Source organism: Thamnophis elegans, chromosome 6 (genome assembly GCF_009769535.1).
Source record: "Thamnophis elegans isolate rThaEle1 chromosome 6, rThaEle1.pri, whole genome shotgun sequence".
In the NCBI taxonomy this organism is placed as follows: domain Eukaryota; kingdom Metazoa; phylum Chordata; class Lepidosauria; order Squamata; family Colubridae; genus Thamnophis; species Thamnophis elegans.
In genome coordinates, this window is record NC_045546.1 from 24,774,236 (window position 1) to 24,799,885 (window position 25,650).

Genomic DNA, 25,650 nt, shown 5'->3' on the forward strand with positions numbered 1-25,650 from the left:
CCTTCCTCTTCCTTTCTTCTTTGAAGTTTAAGGTAATATACATAGCACTTTCTTCCCTTGTTCCCAACAATAACCTCCCTCTTTGGCTGCGAGTTTGAGTGGCCGATAGTTGCCCAATAATATTCTGTGGCCATCGGTGGAATACAGCCTTCTTGCTCTTAGTCCAGCACCTTTGTTGCTGCTCCAAACCAGTTGTGTTTTACATCAGAATTTAGTTCTTTTCATATGAATATATATATTCATATATATATATATACTTCATACAGTATTTACTTGAAAGGAAAATATCTTTTTAGATACAGACCAGTGGTGGGTTTCAAAATTTTTTAGAACCTCTTCTGTAGGTGTGGCCTGCTTTGTGGGAGTGGCTTTCTGGCCACGTGACCAGGTGGGAGTGGCTTGACAGTAATGTGACTTGGTGGGCGTGGGCAACTTGTAAAATATTGTGAAGTTCACTTAACAATGCTCTTGCTTAGCAACCAAAATGTTGGCTCAGAAACTCTGGCATTTGAAGCACGCAAGTCTTAAAGATGTCAAGTTACAAGACCCTTTAGGGGAAAAAACCCAGAGATGTTCAAACTTGATAGCTTTAAAACTTGTGGACTTCAACTCCAGAATTCCTCCTCCAGTCATGTTGGCTCAGGAACTCTGGCATTGAAATGTGTAAGTCTTAAAGCTGTCAAGTTACAAGATCCTTGCACCCCTAACCCTTTAGGAAAAAAAACCAGGGATGTTCAAACTTGGCAGCTTTAAGACTTTAAGAATTAGATAGGACTCTTAGAGGCTGACAGGGCGATTGGTGAGCCAGTCAATTAGTGAGCAGCGGGCGAGGCAAGCATGGTGCGGACGGGCAATGGAAGGGAGCTGGAACTGGTTCTAAATGGCACAGTAGATTTGTGGACCCTCTTCTATAGAAGAGGTTAGAACTGGCAGGAACCCACCCCTGATACAGACATAGTGGTGTCTGTGTTTTTGTTGTCTTGTTTTCTTTTGAGGCACCACTCATACAATCAAAGTTGTGTTTCTTTATACATATATTTAGGTATGAGAGCAGTTTTATCTATATTTGTTTTTAATAAACTAAAAGTGCACTGCACGCAACAAGATTCACAGCATAGCAAAGCATAGTAAAATGGTTCAAATAAACGAAAACTATTTCTTAAAATAAAACTAAGGGGAAATGTTTAGAAATGTAACATAAACTTCAAGAGGCAGAGGTTTAATGGTAGGTATGCCAGGGTGAATTAAAAAATGTACACATGGCAGAGTTTAAGAAACGGTTCATGTCAAATCATTAAACTCATTAATGTATGAAAACCAAGACCTTTTAGACACCCTATCTATCCTATCTAACATTTTGATATTTTCTTTGTTACAGTTTTGGTGAAGGTAATCGCACTGCTTCACCCCAACTTTCCCCATTCTTTTCTGCTATCCTAGCTGCATTTCAACCTACTGCCTGTGATGCTGCAGAAGAAGCTTGGCGTAGTCATATCAACCAGCTTATGTGTGACTCAGATGGGTCCTGTGCTGTTTATACTTTCCATGTGTTTTCGTCCTTGTTTAAGGTAAGGAAATGGTTCTAGAATCCTATACTATCAATCCTAGGTAAATATAACAAGCTTATAATTTGTAGTACAAGTGTCAAGAAGAAGAAAATTCCCTTATCTTTCATCCTTTAAATCCCTATTTTATGTTTACAAAATTTCTGCATTCCTAATTCTCGTGCTCAAACCTTCCTAAAGGTACTTTCACATGGACCTTTTAAATGAGTATAGAACAGAATAGAATAGAATTCTTTATTAACCAAGTGTGATTGAACACACAAGGGATTTGTCTTGTTTTTATAGTTCATTATAGTAATTTCTTGCTGCATCTGGACAACCTAATTATTCTCAAGCCATGTTTTCTCTTCCTTTACTCTAGTTACGTAGATAGATTCAGAAGAGAAGCATATATTTCTGAAGATGGATTGCTCCTATAGGTTTTATGAGTGTGGCTTACTTCAACTAGTGATAGTTACAGGTGAAACTCAAAAAAACCCCTAAAGTTTACGTCTTTCAGGTTTTTTCCTGTTCACTTTTTTAGGTACCCCAAATCTGTGGGAAGATTTTTCGTAAGTTAAAGTGACAATTTTAAAACAGTCAAATTTCACATTTGGGAACTGGCTCTGCAGTTTTTTCTTTCTTCTATATTTTCCTCTTTCATTATCTTTATGAAGAAAAGAACTTTTTATTTTGTCCTAGCAGTCTCAACTCTCTTCCTTCTCCAAGTGGTTAGGTGTAACATCAGTACCGCTTATGTTTATAAGGGTCAAAACAGTTGGTAGCATTAGGATTGTAGAGTATTTTAGAAAGTAAAATGAATCTTGGAGGAAAAAAGGAAGTGGCAAATCACTTCCATGAATCCTGTTGTTTAAAACTATTGCATTGTTTTGAAACAGAGAACCATTTGCATTGTTTCAAGGAGACTCGGTAAAGTTTGTTGAAAATATAGCAGAATTATCATTCTGGGATTTTAAAGCATACTTGCAATAAACATTAAAGGTACCGGTGTTACACCTAACCATTTGGGGAAGGAAGAGAGTTGAGACAAAATTGTAGATGTTCAAACACATCTACAGTATTTTGAACATTATATACAATGTTCTTTATAATAAAACCCTTAAATCGATTTGAATGTTAGTTAACATTAACATTAAATTCTTCATGCAAGAAGAAATTGAAAAGCAATACTCTACTGGGAAACAATCATGCCGGGACATAGCCTTTTACTTTTAAATAATCTTGTTTAGCAGGAAAACCATTTGAAATTGTTTAGTCATGAAACAAATCTCACATCCATTTAACAGTTCTGTTTTATATAATATACTCATTTGGTAATAACACACCCTGATAACTGTTTTGTTATCCAACACAACAAATTCCCACCATGGTTTTCAGATGATAAACTGAAATTATTAATAGTTGTTTCCAGTTAGAACAGAGTATTTCTTAGGGGAAAATAATCTCAATGAAGAAAAAAAAAGAGATTCTACTCTCATAGTTTCCAGCTGAACCTCTCTGTGTAAGAACTTTTTCAAGCAATACTTACAAATTTTGTATATAATAAGTACATGTTTAGAAGCCTCTCCTTTGATTCTCTTTTTTTAAATAATGATTTTATTAAACATTATGGTTAAACAGGTAAAAAAACTAGTATAGACTACAAAAATAAAAGAAAAACAAAAGTAGAAAGTTCAGAAAAAGAAAAAGTATTGTAGAAATAAAAATAGAAAAAAATAAAAAATAGCAAGGAAATAGAAAAAAATATATACAAAAGTAGCAACCTAACCTCTCATAAGAGAAACTGTGTAAGAACATTATTCTGACAAGCACAAACACACTGCAGCAACCCAGAACACCAGAAAAAGGAAACAGGCCACCTATAAAATATATTTCAATAAAAATGGAGACGCACACAACTTTATCTAAAAGTGCCTGACCACTCAATCCACTACAGCACAACCAATAAATACTATGAAATGATAACACTGTCACACATCAAAAAATTTCAGAAACACATCAGAAAAATTTCACAAACTAGTACAACCACATTGCATTACCATCGCACACAAGCAAGCAAAACTTTCCAACACATCCTAACTAAACCAAAAGACCCAGTAGCCCCAGAAGAAAAAATAGGAGTCATCTACACAACAACCACTAAATAGGACAGGCAGGAAGGAGACTAGCATAGCACATTAATAAATACCTGTGCTATACAAAAAGTTAATAGTGTATAATTAGGCTGTTACAGATATGCATATATCCTTAAGACCATAAATATATACCCCACTTACGTTACATATTTCATTCTGAATCATACAAAAAACATCATTACATGTACTCCTTGACTTACCACTGGTTCCTTAACAACTGTTCTGTTATGGCAGACTGGCTTGAAAGCTACTTATGACCCAGTTTCAAATGTATGGTTGCTTATGACCAAGCACAGGGGTGCTGCAGCATTCACCCATCCCACCCTGCCAAGTCCCTGTAGGAACTCATTCACCCAAGGGAGATCAGACCAGCTGTAGCATCCAGCCTCCTCTCCTTGCTTGCACACTCCAGCAAGCCTGAACTCCCCCAGGTCGCTGGGTGGGAAGGAAGCTGAAAGGAGGCTCTGAGGACCCCAAGGAGCGAGAAGCAGATAATGGGGTGCCTGAGGTTGAGGAAGCCTTGGGAAGCCTAGGGAAGGCAAGCCTGGGCCTGCAGTAGGCTTCTCAGGGCCTCCCTCACCTCTGAGGAACCCTGTACCCTCTTAACAACCCATATGTTTGCTTCAACAACTGCATCAGGGAGAACAGAGGATGGGTCTTGTCATCATTTGCAACTTTAAATGGGCAAGCTCCGTTATGGTCGTAATGCAAGAACTGCTTATCTATGAAACTTAAAGATGCATTAGATTCTACAGCAAATGTAATTCTACTTTACAGAATATTCAGAAAAGATTCTGCTTTCTAACTTGTGACGCTGCCAGCTATCTCGGTGATAATCTGCGAGGAATTGGCTCAAAGTTTGTGAGCTCATCCCAGATGCTGACTTCGTGTTCCGAATGTCCTACCCTTTTTGTAGATGCTGAAACCGTGAGTATATTTACATAAGCAATCACACAAAAGCAGCATGTTAATTAGAATTATGTGGATGTGTAATTTCATCAGATCTTTTCATGATCAGCATGTCAGTTTTCCTGAAAATCTGTTCCCTGGATAATTAGAAATACATTGCATAATACGGAGCCTTACTGCATAATTATATTTTTTTAATTTTTTTAATTTATTTGCATCCCATCTTTATTATTATTTTTACAATTAACTGAAGATAGCAAACATATCCAACACACCTTTCTTCTCCATTTTCCCTACAACAACAAACCTGTGAGGTTGGTTGGGTTCAGAATGAGTAACTGCCCAACATCATCCAACTTTCATGCCTAAGGCAGGACTTGAACTGACTCCCACTTTCTATCCAGATGCCTTAATCACCAAAATCTGTTTTTATATGAACTACTGTGTCAGACCATAAATGTAAACTTACATCACCAAAGTGCTACCATTCAAATTCCAAACCATTTTCTTCATGAAGTAGGCTAAACTAGAGTCTGAAGGTTGAATCACAGCACCTGGATTTAGTTTCTTGTTAGTCTGAGACATTTTGCTGGTCACCCAAGCAGCTTCATCAATCACAGCAAGTTAATCAGGCAAAGATTGCTTGGAATGTACCAACTCCTCCCACATCAACCTCAGGCATTTCTTCCTCGAAGTGCATTAAAATATGTCAGTGCAGATTCTCAGCCATCCAGGTAAAGTTGTCTGAAGATTGAGTCATGACAACTGGACTTATTTTCTTGATTTTTGAGATGTTTCGCTGCTCATCCAAGCAGCTTCACCAATCAGAGCAAGTTTGTTAGGAGGAGAGGTTGTTGCAGGAGGAGTTGGTACATTCCAACGATTTTCTGCCTAACTAACTGTCTCTGACTGATGAAACTGCTTGGATGAGCAGTGAAACATTTCAAACTAACAAGAAAATAAGGCTAGTTTCCATGAGCCTTAAGACAACTTTATCAGGATGACTGACAATCTTCATCAGCTAGATCACGGGTGTCAAACTCGATTGCGATACGTCATGATAATTGCTTTTTTGTCTTTGCGGAGTCTGGGTGGGCATGGCCTGTGTGTGATTTATCTGGGCTGCAGGCTGCCAGTTTAACAGGCCTGAGCTAGACCAGAGAGTTTCTCTGCAACATCTGATCTCACATGAAGCATTGTGCCTCAGACAAAGCCATTCTTCATGACCATTCCAGAGTTTAATTCTTATGGGATCGTCCCTGCTGATTTTCATTACTCAATGAGAGCAATTTTTACCAGTCTTTGAAAGAAACAATGTTCACTGAAGCATCTTTATTTTTTTCCAGCTTCTCTCTTGTGGGCTTCTAGAGAAATTAAAGTTTAGTGTCTTAGAACTACAAGAATACTTGGATACATATAATAACAGAAAAGAAGCAACACTTTCTGTAAGCATGATCGTTATGTTTTGTCTTATGTTGATTTTGTCTTACTTTTAAATATAAAATCTGAAAGGAAATTTAGTTCATCAGTAAACCATTTTTTGGAGAACACAGAGCTAGTTAATGCTGATGTATATTCATTATTCTCAGAATATACTGTATGTTAAAGATTTTAATTTAAAAAACTTAAAACATTTTAGGAAGTAAACAAGACTTTAGGGATTGGAGTTATCATAATGTGATTAAATTTGATTAAGTTACAGTGTAGTATCTACTACATTTTCATTCAAGAATTTTATATTCAGTACTGTAATGCATCCTTTCTTAGATTTATTCCAGAAAATATTTAGAAATTCAGTAAAATATATATTATCTCAAAAGCATGATTTTTGAAAAACTGAAAGTGTATGTCTTCTGTGCTAATGCCTATATAAATATGTGTTGGGTGTGTTTGTGTATGTATGTATGTACACACATATATACATATATATTGTTTTTTACAAACAGTGGCTGGCAAACTGCAAGGCAACTTTTTCAGGGGGTTCAAGAGATGGGGTTATCACTTGTCAGCCAGGAGATTCAGAAGAAAAGGTAATAAAAAATTCGGGTTATATGATGGTGTTTCTGGAGGAAGATCTTTGTGTGCCTTGTATTGATTTCAATTTCAGTCTAATACCATAGCAACTATGAAACTTAATATAAGCAGATTCTGAATTATTCTTATATATGCTGAAGAGAGGTTTATATTCCCATGTTTGTTTGAACATTGAAAAATCCCTTCTCCCTTCAAATCCCCATCAGTATGTCAAAGTACATGTACATATCTAAAAATCATGGAAATTTATTAATTTAATTGCTGTGGCCTCCCATTTCAATCAAATGCCAATCAATAATGGAAAAAGAAACAGGCATTTCTATGGAAATTTTCAGTCATCCAAGTCATGGTTATCCCAAAGGTGCTTTTTAAAGAGGCAACAGGACTTTCTGATTTTTTTTAAAGACCTTTTTGCTTCTCACCCAAGAAACTGTGGGGAGAATGCTTCTAATAAGTCTGTGCATGGATTTGAAGGGAATCTTCAAATGGGCCAGCCTCCTCCACCAGAAGAAGGTTGTCTTCCAACAGCCATCCTCCAGCTCTTCAAAGGCTTTTTCAGGTTGTTCACGTACATATACAGTATAGAGATTAGCAACAAAAGGCCTGTGCCTGCTCCTGCACTCAGAGGTGACACAGGAAAGCCCATTCAAAGCTGCCTCGACTTTAATGACTTTGCAAACAACCCCTTGAACATTTTGCACATCATTGCTATCTAATCAGAAAATAGATATGTATTAGTGATAGGGTTATGTCACACTTTGGACCAGAAGGCAAAAAATGACTTTGAAGTGAATATAGTAGCATTGGTCCGTAACTCCTTAAAGTAGCTATGCCTTTTCCAGGATTATTCATTTACTGCAAAAGCATCTTTTTGCCTTCAAGTCAAAAGCACTTGAAAAAGCATGAAAGGATGATCTAGAACTTCGGCTTACATTCACTTTGGGAAAGAGGTGGAATAAATGGCCTAATTTGTTTAAGTACGTATATATTATGTTTAAGGCCTTATAGGCCAGCCTGCCAACTCTGAGCAGTTTAATCCTCTAGCTGGAATTAAAATCCACTATTAGTTTGAAAATAACCACATAAACTTAAAAAGAAATGTTCAGATAATGTAAGTACCATACCAGAAAATAGGGAGTACTAGTTTGATCATGCCTGCTAACTTATCACATAAATAGATATGAATAATAAACAAAGGATTTCATCATTCCTGTCATACCTAGTCTACCAAGGTCCTCTCCAACCTTGTGATTCTGTGATGCAAATCAGTTACTTTTACTTGATCCACTTGGAATAGGACATAACATCCTCTTCTCTTCTGGCCTATTAATATGTTCCTGTTTAAGAAGCTCTTAAATCAACATTGAAGACATATTTTAATGTTAATGGACTGTTAATTCTAATGTCTTTGTGTGAATCCAGTGCTGAATAATACACTAGTCACTGGGAACATACCATGTTCAGAGTGATGGGCTGAACAATATATTCTGCATTTATGTATTTCTTTGCAATGCATAGAAAGCAAAGCAGTACTCAGTACTTATGGCCTATTGCACTCCTAGTCTCAACATAGGACAGTTTCTTTGCAAAATGCTTGGAGATGAATTTCACTTCAGCTTCTTTGAAGCAATAGAATTGAGAAGAATTATGAATGAAGGCAGCATATCTGCCATAACTGAAAAAAATAGCTTATTCCCAGGATCTAGAGATTGCAGATAATGTTACAAAGGTCAACATGTAGCTTGAATGTATTTTCCCCCTGTAAAGTTTTGAAGATTTTGATAGCTTTTGATTTCTTGATTTATTTGCAGATTACTCTTTCAACTTCACTTCTGTCATAATGTACCTGTGTTATTGGTTTAGTCAGTGCTAAAAATATTTGTTTTTACTTTCCCACATAATCAGTTTTCTCTCTTTGCACTGGGTCTCCTCCCACAGTTTTTGGCCATATGCATAAAATAAGAAAGAGAAAGTAAACCTTTGTCCTTATTTGTGTTTGTGGAATTAGAGAATGTTCAGCTTTAACTTTTCATCGGCATGTTTATCTTTCCGAGATAATGAGGTTTTTAGTTTCCAACCCTCATAGAATTTAGCCAGTGATAATTATTTTAGTGAAAAAGCATTTATTAATGATCTATTGGTTTGTCCTGGCATGCCATAAGCTTTATATAGCCTGGCAGTGACCAAGTCCATTTGCCCCAAATCAGGGGGTTTTCTAACCAAATCTATCTAATGTAATTAAAACTGAATTTCTGCTGCCTTTTTCCATCTAAATGACAATATATTTTAATTCACAGACCAAAGCAGCATTCCAGGGCTATATTTTGTGTCCTCTCTGGAGACAAGATTACATTATTAGAATGTGTTCATTCATTTACATTGAGTAATTCAAAGAAGATGATATGTTGCCTGATTATTATATTAGTTAAATTAAATATTCAGAGGGTACCCCAAGTCATGCAAAAAATTGGGATATTGGTTATAAGACAAACTCTGACAAAAATCTGTCAGATCTCACATCCCTTTCTATCTGACGGTTCACCGACAAATACACGCTTGACAAAAGCGCACCAACATAACCGCGGGGAGAAAAGCGCGAGTTCGAAATTGTGCTGACGAATGAGCACAGAAGCGCACCGACAACAGCGCGTCGACAGAAGCGCGCTCTAAACCTAACCCTAAAGGTAACCCTAAACCTAACCCTAACCTAACCCTAAACCTAACCCTGAACCTAACCCTAAACCTAAATGTAACCCTTACCCTTACCCTAACCCTTACCTTAACCATAATGGCGCTTCTGTCAGTGCTCTTTCGTTGGCGCGCTTCTGTGCTCATTCGTCGGCACGCTGTCAACATCGCAGTTTTATCACCGCAGTTTTGTCGGCGCGCTGTTGTCGGGCGCGCATTTGTCGGGTCACATCTGACTTCATGTTTAGTTTACCAAACCAGACCGAACTAGTTAAATGGCATTTTACAGGAAAGACTTTTTATATGTATCAACTAAAGCAATAAATGCTTAAACTGTAATGTTTCCTATATTAAGTACATTATGATTAATTCACCAATAATTGTCTATAGTGGATTTCAGCTAACAACTTTGTCTGATGCTAAGCTGTGCTTTTATATAATATTGTACAGCAAGGCAACTTTCAGTCAAATATGCCGCTTTAGGATATTTCAGGATACTGCTGAGTAATTTAAAATCAATATTATTTTATTCATTTTTCATGCTGTACAGCAAACAGTTGTATTGGTTCATTCTGGCTAGGGAAGCAGGGTGGCCATAAAGAAAAGGCTAAGTAAGGAAAAATAGTCAAACCTTGAAGGCATGAGATTTAACACAAATTTGTACAAGTAGTCCTTGACATACGACCACAATTGAGCCCAAAATTTCTGTTGCTAAGCAAATAATTGTTAATTGAGTTTTGACCCATTTTACAAGATATTGTTGTTAAGTGAATCACTGCAGTTGTTAAGTTGCATGGTCTTTAAGTGAATCTGGTTTTCCCATTGACTTTGCTTGGTGCAAAGGTGATCACATGACCTCAAGGTGCTACAACTACCCTAAATACATGTGAGTTGCCAAGCGACTGAATTTTGATCACATGACTAAGGCATACTGAAACAGCTATAATTGTGAAAAACGGTCATGTCACTTTTTTCAGTGCCATTTTAACTTCAAAAGACTGCTAAATTAATGGTTGTAAGTCAAGGTTACCCATATGTGGTGCAACTGGAGATACTACTAAGAAAAACCTTTTAAATGCCAAAAATTCATTGTTTTTATCCAATGAAGGATGTAGGCAGTGGTAGAATTACATATTTTATTTGTAATGCAACATAATTTAAAAATGGTGTATTAATGTCTAAGTGAAAAATAATAGGTTTTGACAACTTCTGGAGGTTCAAGTGTCATCATCATAATTTAGTATAATATTAGTAAACGTAATAGCTGTTTTAGTCATAATAATTAGGTAAGTTCATTGCCTTAGTCATACATGAAAAAGTGAGATAAAAGTTTAATAATAAAAATGACATTTTAATGTTATTTTTAATGTTTTTGTACTTCTGGGTATATAAACTCATACATTTTGGGATTTGTGTCCTATCATTATCATCAAAATATATCCAAATGCTTCAGTTTTAGCTAGATTGTATAGATATAAATGCTGCATTTCTTAACATTACTTTCCATGGCAAATTAATTATGATTTGAAGTGCATATATAGCAAGAGAAAATCACTGAAGCAGGAGATCGTTGGAGGAGCAATCATCTTTCAGTTCCTTAGTTTTTTTCTACAAAGCTTCAGAAATGTTTGCTTGGTAGGGTGTTCTCTTTCTCCATTTCTTACAGTAATAGAGTGCTGGTCCTATTTGATGGTCAATATGGCATTGGACATTAGAGTCACTGATCTAGGAAAGATGGTCCCAGAGTAGATTGTTCACACATATTGTATTCCTTATTTACAGTTGAGTAGATGTTTGAAAAAGAGCTTTCTTGAAATAAGTGACTGGTGCTATTTTTATTAGGAACAAGAAATATTATACAGGCTCATGATTCACAGAATCATAATCTTTCATATTCAGGTTGGATATAACATGTTCTAGCGCAAATATTGATAGTTTTGTCAGCAGTTTGAATGCTATGGGCAATTTAATTTCTCAGCTATTGTAAGAAAATATTCCTATCATACGTTATATTTTAAAGATCTCAATACACTAAAATGATAGCTTAATTTACAAATGGCTTTCGGAAACAGGTTAACTATAGTTAACATCTATAGCACACATGAGGATTTTTACCAGAATCAGCAAGTACAAAATTGTACATAAATTTTAGAGAATCTTTTAAGCACAATATAGATGAGATGGGGGGGGGGTATTTCTTTTTATTTTCTTTTTAGAAAGGTATATGCTGCATATTCTGTCATTGTTCCAAAAGGATTACAACATACAGAAAATCTACTTTAAAAAATCATATAATCACCATCTTTAAAAAAAGATAATCTAAAAACATGAGGGAGCTTTAAATCGCCTCCTAAACTGTAATAAGTAGGTGGCAGAGCATGCTGTTAAAAATCGGACAGTGAATATACTATAAATAACTTGGACCTGATCTCCTATTTCAAAAATGGGACAATCCTGCTTACCTTATATGTTTGCTTACCTCAACCCGCCTAAATATTGTTTGAAACCTGCATGATACTAAAAGAGCCTAATCAATTTGCATCCACAGCTTTTTAAAAATTTCTTAAAATAGAAATTTTAAGATTATGAAAACATAGACTTCATAATTCCAATATTCCAATGTCCTGTTTTTGTGACCTTTTCCCTCCAGTCTGTTGCATCTTGCTGATGAAAATTTTGGAAATCACAAGCTAGTGATTTATATTATTATATTATATTATTTGGCCAATTCTAATACAAACTATCTTATTATGGGATTTGATTTATTTTTCTTTCAGATCACTCTGCTCTATAAGAGAATTGCAACTATTGATTTTACAATTATGATTAAGATTTCTGAGCCATGCATGTTGTGTACTTGATACATCCTGAATCACTTTAGCAATTCAAAATAAGCTCTGCTAATTGTAGTAAGAGAGTAGTAGGAATGGCTGTGCTTTTCCAGTTGCATGCATTACACTGACACTTTACTTTCTTTCCTTTCCTTTTTCCTGTGCCATGCTTGCTGTGTAGCAAATGGAATCTCTTGCAGTAAGTTAAACATTCTTTTCATATTCTTTGTCCATTAAAATATGGACTAATACACTGTTTTAACTCTTAGCATGTTTCTCCCTTTTCACTTTCTTATTTATTCAGTGTACAATCATTGTTATTAAATCATTTGTTTTTATTTTATTTTACTGTACAGTTTCCCAGGTTCCTTGAAGGGAGCTTTCTTTGTTTATAAATTCTGATCATGTCACATTTAACTCCAATTATTATATGAATTTTATTTGAGAGTATATTAGCCTTCTTTAATTATCACGGCACTCAGTTGCTTCTCTTATAAATAAATCAAACTAATAGAATATTTTATTAAAGAAAGTGACTTGTTTCCTGATCTCATCAGCCATCACTGTAGCAAACTAGCTCCATTATTATTTCATAGGAGAGGACTGTTATTTGTAGCCTGAATTGGTCATTTCTCTCAAAGACCAGATATCTAGTTATCAGTTACAAATTCACTATATGTGTTCATAATGCAAGAGAGGAATTCAACTGCTTTTAAGTGGCTACTGTTATACTGAGTTATCATCTAGTAACAAATGATAATCTACAACCACATGGATTGATATGACATTAAGTAACTGAGTTTCAGAATTTAAAGTAGTCATTTGCAATCACTTACAAAAGCTATAGGGCAATAATTCCTAGTATAAGTACTTCTTCGAGTGGGCTCCAAAATAAAACTGGGTCCAGATCATACAATACCATCAAATTCTCCCAAGATTTTGGCTTTCTTACACCATGTTCATAAGATTTCAAGAGAGAAGGCTAGTGAAACAACAACAACAATAATTCTAATATTACAGTTCCAGAGTTTCAGGTTTTTGGTTTATGTGGTGATCCTGAAGGCTTTCAATGAAAATAAAATGTTCTAGATAAATGAAAATTTTAAGGAACAGCTGCTATAATTTTTAAAGTTAGGGAATTATCATGAACATACGTAAACCATGCAACAAATATAGAGAAAATCTTTTAATTTTAATTTATTTGGCTCAATTTAACAAGAGTTCCCATAAAAATTATTTACCTATTCCGAATATCTGAGTCCATAATTTATTTATTTATTCAAGGGGTCAGTCATTCCATGAAACTATGAATGAATTACGACCCCAGAATCCATTGTGCCATTTCACAATGAACCAAGTGATTTTGCAATGAAATCAACTATCAGCTCTGCCACTGGGAAACTGAAAATTTCACCCCGTAACAATTATGTCTAAACTATAGTTTTTTCATAAGAATTTTTATAATAACCTAATTTCATAACCCATGCTTTGAAATTCTGTTGTTTGAACAAAACATAGATAAGATTAGCCACAATTATTTTGACCGAACACAAAGCAGTAAAATAAAATTAATAAAAATGGAAGAAAAGGCTTGAAATTTCTTTGCATGGACATATGGGAGAAGAAAAGGGAGAATATAGAGGCATTTATCTGTTTCCTATCACAATAAATTATAGTTTACAATCCCAGAATGTAGTTTATGATACTACTTGAAGTAAAAGTACAACTTGCTGGTTCTTACATTTCTTGTCACAATTAATTTGTAAAAGGAATGCACACTGTATTGAGATAAAATAGATGAAATGTTAAAGTCATTCTGATAATGTTAGCTTAATAAAAATAAATGATGTATGAAGAGATTCTGCATCATAGAGTTTAATAAGACTCAGCATTTCAAGTCCTATAAGATAGATCATCATTATTAACTCCATATTGCTTGGGAATAAGAAAGAATGGCTTGCAACTGTGTTCATGGCAGTGGAAAAAATTATATCAGGAATAACTGATATAGAGGCTTATATTTTAGCAGCTCTGCTGCTTAACTCATCATCAGCCTAAAGAAACATTAAAACAAATGATGTAGAAATAGCATTAGATACTCATAATAGCTTCATATTGTTTTGTAACTCCTGATTCTTAGTTTCTGTTGCAAAGCACCTTATGGAAAAATCCAAGCTGTCACCTTGTAACTCTCTTCTACTATTATTATTTTTTAGCAATTGGAACTGTGTCAGAGATTATATAAGCTGCACTTCCAGTTATTGTTACTTTTTCAGTCATACTGTAAACTCATCGGACAAGTGCATGAAGTTAGTACAATGCCAGAGGTATGTAACAAGAAAAGAAAAAAACAGAAGAATCTTTTCCTGGAATAACTGCTGTATTCTTCTGATTAATATTTATTTCTTGCACCAGATCAAGTGAATTTTAAGTGGTTGGTAATGAACATTTAAATTTTGGTGGACAAGAATCATAATGGAAGGAATAATTATGAAAAGTTAATAGGAGTAGAATTAATTATTCTTTTTTGCTCCATCCACCCCACCCCCAGTTTTTTAACTGTGTAATGCCTACCCTAGAATTTTTCTACACATTTCCTATCACAGAATCATGGGAAAATTCTGGTGCCAATCACACTCTTATATTTTTATTGGCCCCTCAGCACATTGTGGTTTGCAGATTGTATATTTAGCATTGTCTTTTAAAATTATAAATGTAGAAAACTTTAGAGCATTTTATTTTATGAAAATGTCTCATTTTAAGAAAACGTTTCAATATTTTTTTACATATACATTTTGCTTCTCTTTTATACAGAGAGAGAGAAAGAGCTAAAGTTGGTATGCACAACAGTCTCTACACCTCATATTTCCCCCACAGGAATGTTAAATAAAATATTAGCAAAAAGTGGCTAATGTAATATTCCTCAGTTGAATTTCATGGCTGAGAAAAGACTTCCCCTACCCCAATTTTAATACTGAAACTATAGTATTGCAGTAAGCTGCATGAAGAATATAGGGAGCTACTCTTAAATAGGCTTGGGGCATGGTTTTTAAAAAGCATAGCTTATTTAAATGTGAGGTGGCATGGTGGTTGGAGTGCAGTACTGCAGGCTACTTCAGCTGACTGCTAGCTGCAGTTCCACGGTTCAAATCTAACCAGCTCAAGGTTGACTCAGCCTTCCTTCCTTCCTAGATGGGTAAAATGAGGATCCAGATTGTTGGGGGCAATATGCTGACTCTGGAAACAGCTTAGAGAGGGCTGTAAAAGCACTAGAAGCGCTTTAAAAGTCTAAGTGCTATTGCTATATATTTATTATTCAAGTTATAATTAGCTTATCATGAAATTTTGAAATGGTAGAATCTACTTTTCGTGACAGAATAATAGTATTATTTTCCTTGGAATTGGTATTCTTGCTCTATTTTTTGTCCAAAATGAAGCAGAACCTAGCCACCCAGAAGTGTAAAATATAACCTGCAGGTAAGAATTGCTGATGATGCCTTGACTTCAAACATCAAGGAATTGATGTTTAAATTGAAATCATCTCAATACAGCTTTTTAAATTTAAAGTACTGATATCAATGGACTCAAGTGATCTATCATTGCAGCCGTAAGCTGCAGTCTACAATAACATATTGTTATAATTGGCTTTCATGAAATCATAAAGCGAACACCTGTCCCACCTTGATTTTAAAAAGAAGGGAAAGTGAAGTTTGATGTCTTTAATAAACTCATGAGATCTTTCAGATTTTTAAAAATTGTTGACACAGTTTTCCCCACCTCAATTTATAGAGGGTGGGCTATATAAAGAAGGTTAAAAATACAAGGGTAATAATACTGTGTTATCTGGGATTCATGATCCAGAAGTCATGGAGCTAAGCAGAGTCCACCCCATTAAATGCATGATTAAATACTTAGAGCATTGATTTTGGTTTTTTTAAAAATCTTAATAAATCCATAAAGTTGGATTCATATTCAAATATTTGATTGAGCTTAATGGGGTAAATAAAATTTTATTTTAATTAATATCACATTTTTTTAAAGTAAGGATGATTTTACGATATTCTTTAACTTGTTAAATATCCTATATTCCTCCCCTGGTTTTAAAATCGGGACAAGATGTACCAAATATATATTTCAATGCATAAATTATTAAATTAATTTTCATATGGATATTGTTCCTCTTAATTTAAATAATTCACCTGTCATTGAATTTGATATCTTTTATATGGGAGGAAAAAAATGTGCATTGGTGAAAATGATTGTGGTTTTTTTTCTTTCCACAGCTGATAAATATGTCACGAGAACTGAGCGAGTTAAAGAAAAACCTTAAGGAAGCTAGTGCTGCCATTGCACTCGATCCATCGATTATAGAAAGTGGTACCTCTGAACCCATGTTCACTTCTACAGAAATAGCTATTCAATTTATGTTAGAGTGTCTGAAAAACAATGAACTTGGAAAAGCTCTACACCAAATAAGAGAATGCAGGTACGTTGGAATAGATGGCTACTGTATTATATTTTCCTATTTTCTCTGAAGAGCAGCTATCAAATACTGTATGTTTTTACTGAATAATACTGAATGTGATTGCTGAATGCATATAGATGGATCCAGATTAAAGGGACTCATTTCAATCTAATAAATGAGAAATAATTAAAAGGTACCGTGCTCCCTTAATTTTGGAATACAGTCTATTATCAATTTCCCTTGCTTAGAGAAATGAAGGTTCTGTATTGAAATGAAAAAAAAAACCTGTCTTGATCACAAATTAAGTTTTGTATGTTGAAAGGAATAAAGTTCTAGTATTGCCAGTTTAGTGGTGAACATACTGGTTTTGTCCACTAAACTATCTATGGCTTGGTTTTCAAGCTGCTTTTGCATGGAAGATATACATGAGATAGTACTAAAAGCAAAGCAAACCCCACCAGCATATCTGTTTGCTTTGTCAGAAGCATTAGCTTGTAAAACCCAATGGGTCAAGCAAGAACCTGCTTTATACAAAAAGCCAGGAGTTTTAAAGTTACTAGCTAATGATGAAGCTTCTTCTCTTCCTTCAAAAGAGAGGGACAAACCTTGAAGAAGAATCCTCTTAAATGCATTGCAGTACATATTGTAATTAATACCTTTGCACTTGAAGGTTTTTTTCTTTTCATTTTGTGATATCCATAACACTGTTTTTTTTTATACCTTTTTACATTGTATAGCCACAGAAATAAAGAAATGAGATTCCATTTGCATTAAACAGCATTTCAGTAGCATATCCTATATTTTTGTTTCATTGCAGGAATTTATGGCCGAATGACATTTTTGGAAGCAGTTCCGATGATGAAGTCCAGACTCTACTGAATATTTACTTCCGGCACCAAACATTAGGGCAATCTGGTACTTATGCATTGGTAGGCTCTAACCAAAGCCTGACCGAAATCTGTACGAAACTGATGGAGTTGAACATAGAAATCAGGGACATGATCCGGCGAGCTCAAAGCTACCGAGTGATCAATTCTTTTCTTCCAGATCCCAGTGTTTCTGGCACGAGCCTCTGACAAAAGTCTGGTGCCCCCTACCTCTTTCAGGCTGGGATTGCTTCCATGCTGGGATGAGATGGTTCAGTGCATTTTCAGCTTTAGAAAGAGTTGGCCAAGTCATACTCAATCTTGTTACTTTTACAATATTTTCCAAGAAAAGTTGGGCAGTGTTTTCAGAGTGCAGTCATAATATAAGGACAAAGGTAGCATCAAATCCTTTGTTCTGAACTACACACCCAAATGACTTTCACAGGGCAACTGCAATTCACTACTGAAGAAGTGACTTCCTTACATACCAAAGACTACTACACTGAGCAAGACTTCCTTTCTAGAAAATAGTTTTAGATATCAAAAGTGCAATCTCTCCTTCACTTGAGGATTTTTTTTTTTAGTTTTGTACATTTATTCCTTTGACCAAGTTATTAAAAACAGGCAGAATGAAGCTAGTGACAGGATACTGAGACTGTCACTGCAAAAGCTGAGAGCCTCTGCATATGAAAGTTGTTGTAAAGGACTACAAATGTGCACTGTATGTAAATATGATTACTGTATCTTCTAACTAGAGAAAAAAATAAGCTGCTATGAAGTACATTTGTTGATGTTGCTAGGCTACTGTCTTGGAAGGTACTCGATCCTATTTCAAGAGGTCTGTTATTAAGACCCAAGTACCTATGAATGGACGAAGTTTTTTTAAAAAAAGATTTTGGCTGCTTTTTACTAGAGAGTTGCTTTTATGTATATTTATATTAAGAATTCTGGTCTGACATAAGTTGTCATTTTGTAGAAAAATATCACGTCTGATTTAAGTTCTTTTGAACTGGTACATGCATCTTTTAATTTTAATGTATATTTGGATTTTAACATTGAAATTATTAAATACAGATCAGATTTACTTTCTATTTTCAAGTGGGGGGGTTGCTTATTAGTAATATATGTTCCTGTTTTCTGGCAATTTTTTGTTTGCACTTACTGCTGTAAAGAGTTAAAATAAGTGCATGTAAGTTATTGCACATTTGAGACACTTTTATTCCAACATTATGTGTGTCGCTTATTCACCCTGTAAATACATTTAAAGGTTTTTGTGAATTTTGTTTTAATATTTTGATCATTACAGATCTCAAGTATAAAAGACTATATATGTGTATGTGTACATACATGCAAACATACATATATGTATATACATACACATTAGCGTGTAAATGTATTAAATTGTAATGAGTTTATGTTATAATATATATGGAAACAATTCTATAAGAATATTTTGAAATCAGGTTATTTTTCAGTTGGGCTTGAATCAACATGTAAATTAGTCCAACTTTTATGTGCTCACTATGCATCCAAACATTAACCTGCACAAATTGATATAAATTGAACAAAGTCCCTTAAATTTAATGTATTCTTGCTGAACCAGTTCTCTCTAGGTAAACTTTGTCAATCTGGCGTCTTCCAGAGATGTTGGGACCACTAATACCAGAATTTCTAACTAGAGAATATACTGGAATTCTGGGACTTACAGTCCAAACAAGTGGGAAAGGAACCAGGCTGAAAAGGCTTCTGGGAATATGTGAAAATTGATAGGCTTCTCTGTTCTCCCTTCCTCAAAATAGTAATTTGAGCATATATATGAGAAGCAAGGCGTTAGTTTGAATTGTAATGGAAAAATCAAGCTGTACGAAATATATTATGTTATGCAAAATTTAAGTGTACTTATTCTGTAACACCAGAATTGAGCAGATGGGCTCTAAAGGTGTGAACCTCTTCCTGTTGGATTGTGCTACCTTTATTATAGAAGCCAATTTAAAATTTTGTTTCCTAAAAATGATTCAAACAGGGATTAAAATAATGTATCTCACATTCAGACTATAAAATCAACATTTGCTAGGTATATATCTTGGTTTCCTTTTCCATATTGAGTTGGAAGAGACGAGCTTTATGCTTAGTGATTAAGGCCTACTACCATAATCATATGAATTTGGGGAGTATTAATGGAATATAAAATTATTGCTTATAATCTTGTGTGGCAAGTCCGTGTCAGCTAACCCTCATGAAAGCTAACATGAAGTGCCTCTTTCACGGTGTGACTTGAGTGCTGCCCTACTCATTTAGTTACTATTCTCTTTAGAGGAATGCTTTGTAAGAGATTAACAGATGTTTCTGAGTGTTAGTAAACCTAATATAATTGAATGGATGAAGTTCATGTTTCTTCTTCATTATGCTACTTACCAACTCTTGTATAGCACAGGCTTAAACCATTTTTTGAAATGAAATGTCAACACGTTGTGTGCATAGCTATCATAATCATGCTTAATTGAACTCCATTTGCAACTTCAGAACATGTGTTTTTCTATTTTTATCATCCGAAACCACTGAAAATAAGATGGAAGCTTCATTTAATCATGTTTCCACATCTCCTTGCTAAAATGCAACAGAAATGGGGGTAAACTCATTATGCATGCAACTATTCAGGTTACTTTTTTTTATTAGTATACGAAATAGATATGAAAATCTCAATTGCCTATGAAGAATGGCCAAATCTTATCAAATTCTTCCTGTTTTGACATTGGCTTGAAATTGCATATCTACAGTGCTATGAAATTCAGTATGCACCTCTTCTAATATAGGCCAAATCAGTCATTCTTGCCAATTAGTTTTGAGAGTAATGTCCCTCCTAGAACAAAAGTGCTAACGTAATTTAACATGCGCCAAAAATTCAAAGTAGTATTTTAGCAATCTGACTTTGTCCTACATTATTAATACAAAATACCTAAGTAAGTTTAAACATTAATATGCTTAGGGATTTTTCCGTTTAATTTCAACAAGATAGACAGGCCATCTGATGATTCAGGAAGACTACTGTGCTTTATATTCCATTTAATGATTGTTACCCCTGATATAATTCTATTCCATATTCTATTTTCCTTCAGTGATTTAACTTAATTTCATGTGTCTTTATAGAATGCCATAGTAGACATGAAAGTAAACTGCTCAATCTTTATCAAACTTCAATATGTTCATTTATATTCAGAATATTCAGTATCACTGTTTCTACAAAAAGATTGCAGGAATATAGTATTGTTTGCAAGATTTAATCTTTTCCACCTTTTCTAGAAAGCGTGTCAGCTTTCCCATCTCTTTTTAATGATCAAAGAAAATAAGTTTAATTAGAATTTAAGTTTTATTAATTAGGCAGTACAGTGATAAATTACAAATATATTTTAGTATTACAAACATCTTTAGTCCATTATCCATTGCCAAGTCAGAATCCTAAAGTCAAATCCATATTATGAAACAAAATGCATAGCTAAATGCAACCTCAGCACACAAACTGCACAGATCAAACAATGTATTTGAAGCTGTAGGTGTTGTCGCAAGATAATCTTTTGCCTTTACAGCGTCCACATAGCTCTTGCCGGTGTGGTCTCTTGAGGTCAATGTGCCTTTTTTTCTGGGGACAGGAGCAGCGAGTCTTTGAACAGATCTTAGGATAACAAACTTTAATTAGTAGAAGAAATCAAAACCTATTCTAAAGTTTATTTTTCTTGTTATTATACTTAGTGATCTTCTAGAAATGTTTGAACTATAAAAGATGAAAAATATTCTATTGACTAAGATACAAGTTAATCCTATCGCACAAATGCGCCACAGATGCCAAGTAACATTAAACAAAGGTATGCTTTCATAAGGATAAGCACCCTACACCCATATTGAACCAGAATTAAGAAAGGTTTTAAAAATGGCCATAACCTATATTTTTAATAGTGTAGTAACAATCATCCTCTGAAGTTCTCTATCCAATTCCTCGGGTTAGTTTGGTTATTAAGTACAGGGATGTCAAACTCACAGCCCGTGGGCCAGATGCATCATGCGCTGGCCACTCCCACCCCCACCCCGTTTTAGCAAACAGGAAAAAAGTGATACATTATGTGATGATGTGATGCCACGAGTTTGACACCTTTGAAGAACACGGAAATAAAGCATCTGAATTATCCATACTTGATGAACAGTCATCAGAGGAAGAAAATTCATTAACTCTTCCCAAATGTCTATTAAGTTCAAAAGTGCGTGCCTTATAGTTTATATGCACCAAACTTCCAATTTCCATAGGCAGTCTGACCTGACATTCTGCCTATTGTATCCAAAATCTGCGAAATGATATCCTTTCTAGGAGAAGTTTCAAAGTTCCACATTTATTGCCACTATTTGTTGAGGTAAAGGAAGACTACTTATGGAAGTCAATTTGTCTCAGAGAATTGTATTGCATATTACAATATTAATCAAATAGTTCTTTAATAACTGCAATTTTAAGCCAGAAAAAAACCCAAAATTTTTATTCTGATACTTTAATGTGTTAATAGAAGTTGCTGAATATTGAGTCTTACTTACATGGCACTGAATTGCTTCTACTTTATAGGGATTAAAGCTCTTTTGGCACTTGCGACAAAGCTGCTTAAAGTATACCTAAAATGAAAGTGGTACATTTGAGACGGGAGAGCCTCAGATCAGAGGATCTTTAAAATGTAGCATCCAAAAATTATACATTGAGGCACAACTGAACCAAAACTCATTGTGCCAAACAGACATTAAAAGTTCTTACTCAGATCATTTTATGATTTCCTATTAACATGGCACAATTTAACTCAAAAGGGAAAAAAAAAGTTTGTGTATCAAAATGTAACTTATAACTGATGTTAAGAAAAAATGAACAAGAATATCATGAATTGCGGACCAACATACTGCTTCCAGCATTTGCAGTTGGTCACTATAGTTAACAAATAAACATTGCACTAAAACATCACTTCTAGTTTGCTCCTCTCGTTCAATTAAAACTGAGCCTAAAAAGATTCTACAAGTTTGAGACAGTTGTGCAGTCCAGACATTGAATCTTTTCTGAAATTTACACCTTAAACAGTAACATTTTTTCTAATGTTCCCCTAAACATACCTTATTGGTTCCAGAAATGCACCATACATAGGCACTTTCCCATCTGGTCTTACAGTCATTGCAATGGAAATAGCCATATTTCTGTTCTAAGAACTGCAAAGGAAAGTTGTTCATGAACAGTAAATATTAAATTTGTTTTGCAAGATTGTTAAATCATAAACGTTTATTTTAAGTCATTAACTAAAATAACATTTAAAGCACACTTTTTAAATGCAGAAATTTGAGGAAAAAATAATCCCATTCCCCATATGTTTACCTTGTTCTGCAAACATGAAAAAAAAATCATTCTTCAAATATTGATAATTATTTCTGGCCAAATACAGTTTTGTACTACTCCCACAGCCATATATATCCATTATACACATTTCTTATTCAGCGGCAAAGTTACCCCACATAACAATTACAGTACTACCCCAGAGAGAAAGGCTACTAACAGAAACCTAAGTACTAAAGTAAAAAAAAAACCAAAGCCAGATTCACAGGAGTATTTTAAAAGGGTCTGTATTTAACCAGATTCTATACAATTCTTAATCACAACATCTCTTGCGAATATACTGTTAAGCCATGCCTGTGTTCGGGGTGGGGGTAGGGAGGCAGAAACGTGACAAACATTATTACATGCCGGCTGCATTCGCACATTCACCATACAGGTTGACTGGCTTGTTTAAACTTCAGGCCTTGCAGAAGAGGCTAGTGCAACGTTTCTCAACCTCAATTACCTTAACTCACAGAATTCAATTCCCAACTGGCTGGGGAATTCTGGGAGTTGAAGTCAACACATCCTAAAGACGCTGAAGTTTGGCAACCCTGCTCTAGGCTAAACCAGGCAAGCCAGGATCCGGATAACACCAAGTTCTTCCACGGAAGACATTAAGCAGACTAAGCACGTCCTTAGGGCACCAGGCCCAAAGCGGGCACCACAAAGCCAATGAAAATTTGTACAGTATGTACAAAGGAGGGGGACACCAAGATTTGTCAGTGCTTAGAGCACCAGGGAGCCTTAATCCGCCACTGACGGAAGGGAAAAAACTTCCCTTCTACCTTTCATCAAAGCGCGGCTGGCAGAGGCGGGAGGGATTTCCAACCAAGCGCAGCGGGAAAACCACCGCGCCACTCACCTGGAAGGTGGTCCCTTTTCTCGCTTCGTCGAGGTGACTCCCGCCTTCCTCAGCCTCGCCTCCTTTTGCGACCTGCTGCTGGGCAGAGTATCCGACAGCATGCCCCGGCACCTCGTCCTCAGCTCCCGCCTTCTCTTCGGCACCGCCCTCCGCCTTCTCTACGAACGTTCCCTCGGATTCCTGGATGAACTGAAACGAAGCCGGCCCTTCGGGGTGCGCCTTCGGGTTCTCCGCCGCTTCGGGCAAAGTGAAGAGGCGGCGACCGAGCACGGGCGAATAGAAGCCTGGGAGCGGCGGCTCCTGGCTGAGCCGGCCCGTGGGGCTTTGAGGGCGGACGGCCTGCAGCGGCCGGGATCCAAGCGAGCATTGCACCGCAGCGTCTGCCCTCGGGTTCACTTGGACGCCCACTTCTTTGGTGTTGCCTTTACGGAGCCGCGGGTTGAGGCCCGGGCTGACGTGCGATAGCAGCGCCTTTAGCTGCGCTCGCTTGTAAGTGTCCAAATACTCGGGCGAAGACACCTGAGGAGTCGCGGAGGGGGCCGTGAGCACCCCTTGGTAGGGATTGGAGATGCCGCTGCACTTGCTTTGCTTCCAGCTCGGCTGCTTCTGCTTGGGTGGTAGCCTCGCGGCCACGTGGTGGCTGGGAGTAAAGCTGCTTCCATAACTTTGATAAACGCTGTAAGGCGGATAAACGAAACGCTCCATGCCGGGACAGAGAGCCTGGTTTAAGGGGACGCTTCCTGCCTCCCTCGCTTTTATCGGCCCTAGGAATGTCGGTTGCAATTAGTGCTCATTACTACTGGCTAAAAGCATTAAACCCTCTTCCTTAATTAAGGAACAGTTGCACTGAATACGCCGATCGTAAAGTACGCTGGAAATTTACGCACCGGAGTTGTGCGGAGTTAACGGGGGGGTTTTGGACTCGCTAACAACAATGTGAGTTTGCTTTTATAAAGCGCTTCCCCTAAATGTTTGCAACCAAGAACCCTTCATGTTGGATCGGACAGGTGTTGGATTGAGTTGGTTGCAACCGGAAAGATGAAACTACAACAGGATTCAGCAGATCCTTTGAAGATAAAGAGTTACTTTACCGAAAATTAAGTCGTACCAAAATATTAGGGAGTGGAAACATTTACTCCAAGGTAGTACACATTGATATCAACTGAATTTTGGAGATGCAATTCAATAACTAATATTGGCCCAGTTGCAATATAGCACCATAGTCTTTACAAACATAGTTACCCAAACAGCACTGGTTCTCTTGGTCAAAATGTGATTTAGTGCGCTATGGAAATCCAAACAATAAGAGTTAAATTATTCAATATGCTCTGTGAATCCAGGCAATTTGACTCAATGCAGTAAAACTAAGGGGCCTCTGTCTCAATCCAACTAATCCCACATTTGTCAGAAAGCAACCTGGCTAGATTGTTCAGCACCAACCACTCTGGATGGTTCTGTTAATCTTTTAAACAAGTGAACATAATTCAAGTAGCATTGATTTGTTTACTTTCATGTGTATTTTAACACTTTTTCTGGAATATATGCATGTTCTAATAGGCTTTGTGGAATTTTATGATTGACATTGGTTAGTAATATGTTAACTTATATTTAACTGTTTAAATTAAAACAAGCTTTAAAAACATACAATGATGAGGCATATTGTGGAGGCCATCAAGTTGAAAATATAGGTCCCAACTTCCGATTTTACTGAAGAAATCACACTTAACTATGTTAATAGTGTACTAACCCAGAATAAACCACAAATGGCTCATTGTTCATGCAATACCCATTGTTCGTGTGATGTTTTGTTTTAGCTTAAACATTGCAATTTGTTAACTAGGTTTATGGTGCAGAGTGTTAAGTTTTAATATGTGTTGTTAATATATGTTAAGTTTTAATATGACTT

At 35.8% G+C, this 25,650-nt stretch overlaps 2 protein-coding genes across 11 annotated transcripts in view; one reads left to right on the plus strand and one right to left on the minus strand.

The window, feature by feature from the left end:
* FRY (FRY microtubule binding protein) overlaps positions 1-19,877 on the plus strand; it is a 200,830-nt gene extending 180,953 nt beyond the window's left edge. For 6 of the 10 annotated variants that reach the window (XM_032219636.1, XM_032219627.1, XM_032219629.1 and 3 more), the window contains 8 exons: positions 1,379-1,568; positions 4,478-4,627; positions 5,956-6,054; positions 6,556-6,639; positions 12,344-12,361; positions 14,379-14,489; positions 16,446-16,648; positions 17,445-19,877. In XM_032219636.1, coding sequence (XP_032075527.1) covers positions 1,379-1,568; positions 4,478-4,627; positions 5,956-6,054; positions 6,556-6,639; positions 12,344-12,361; positions 14,379-14,489; positions 16,446-16,648; positions 17,445-17,703 — 1,114 coding nt within the window. In that variant the 3' untranslated portion in view covers positions 17,704-19,877. The remainder of the gene's footprint in view (positions 1-1,378; positions 1,569-4,477; positions 4,628-5,955; positions 6,055-6,555; positions 6,640-12,343; positions 12,362-14,378; positions 14,490-16,445; positions 16,649-17,444) is intronic. The other 4 variants (XM_032219630.1, XM_032219631.1, XM_032219635.1 and 1 more) reach the window with 2 other exon arrangements.
* Positions 18,651-25,420, minus strand: ZAR1L (zygote arrest 1 like). Its single transcript, XM_032219638.1, has 4 exons — positions 23,745-25,420; positions 22,627-22,719; positions 22,069-22,143; positions 18,651-21,163 (listed from the first exon to the last, which is right to left on the minus strand). The coding sequence occupies exons 1-4, from the start codon at positions 24,447-24,449 to the stop codon at positions 21,020-21,022; spliced, it is 1,017 nt and encodes a 338-aa protein (XP_032075529.1). The 5' UTR covers positions 24,450-25,420; the 3' UTR covers positions 18,651-21,019.
* Positions 25,421-25,650: the final 230 nt, after the last annotated feature.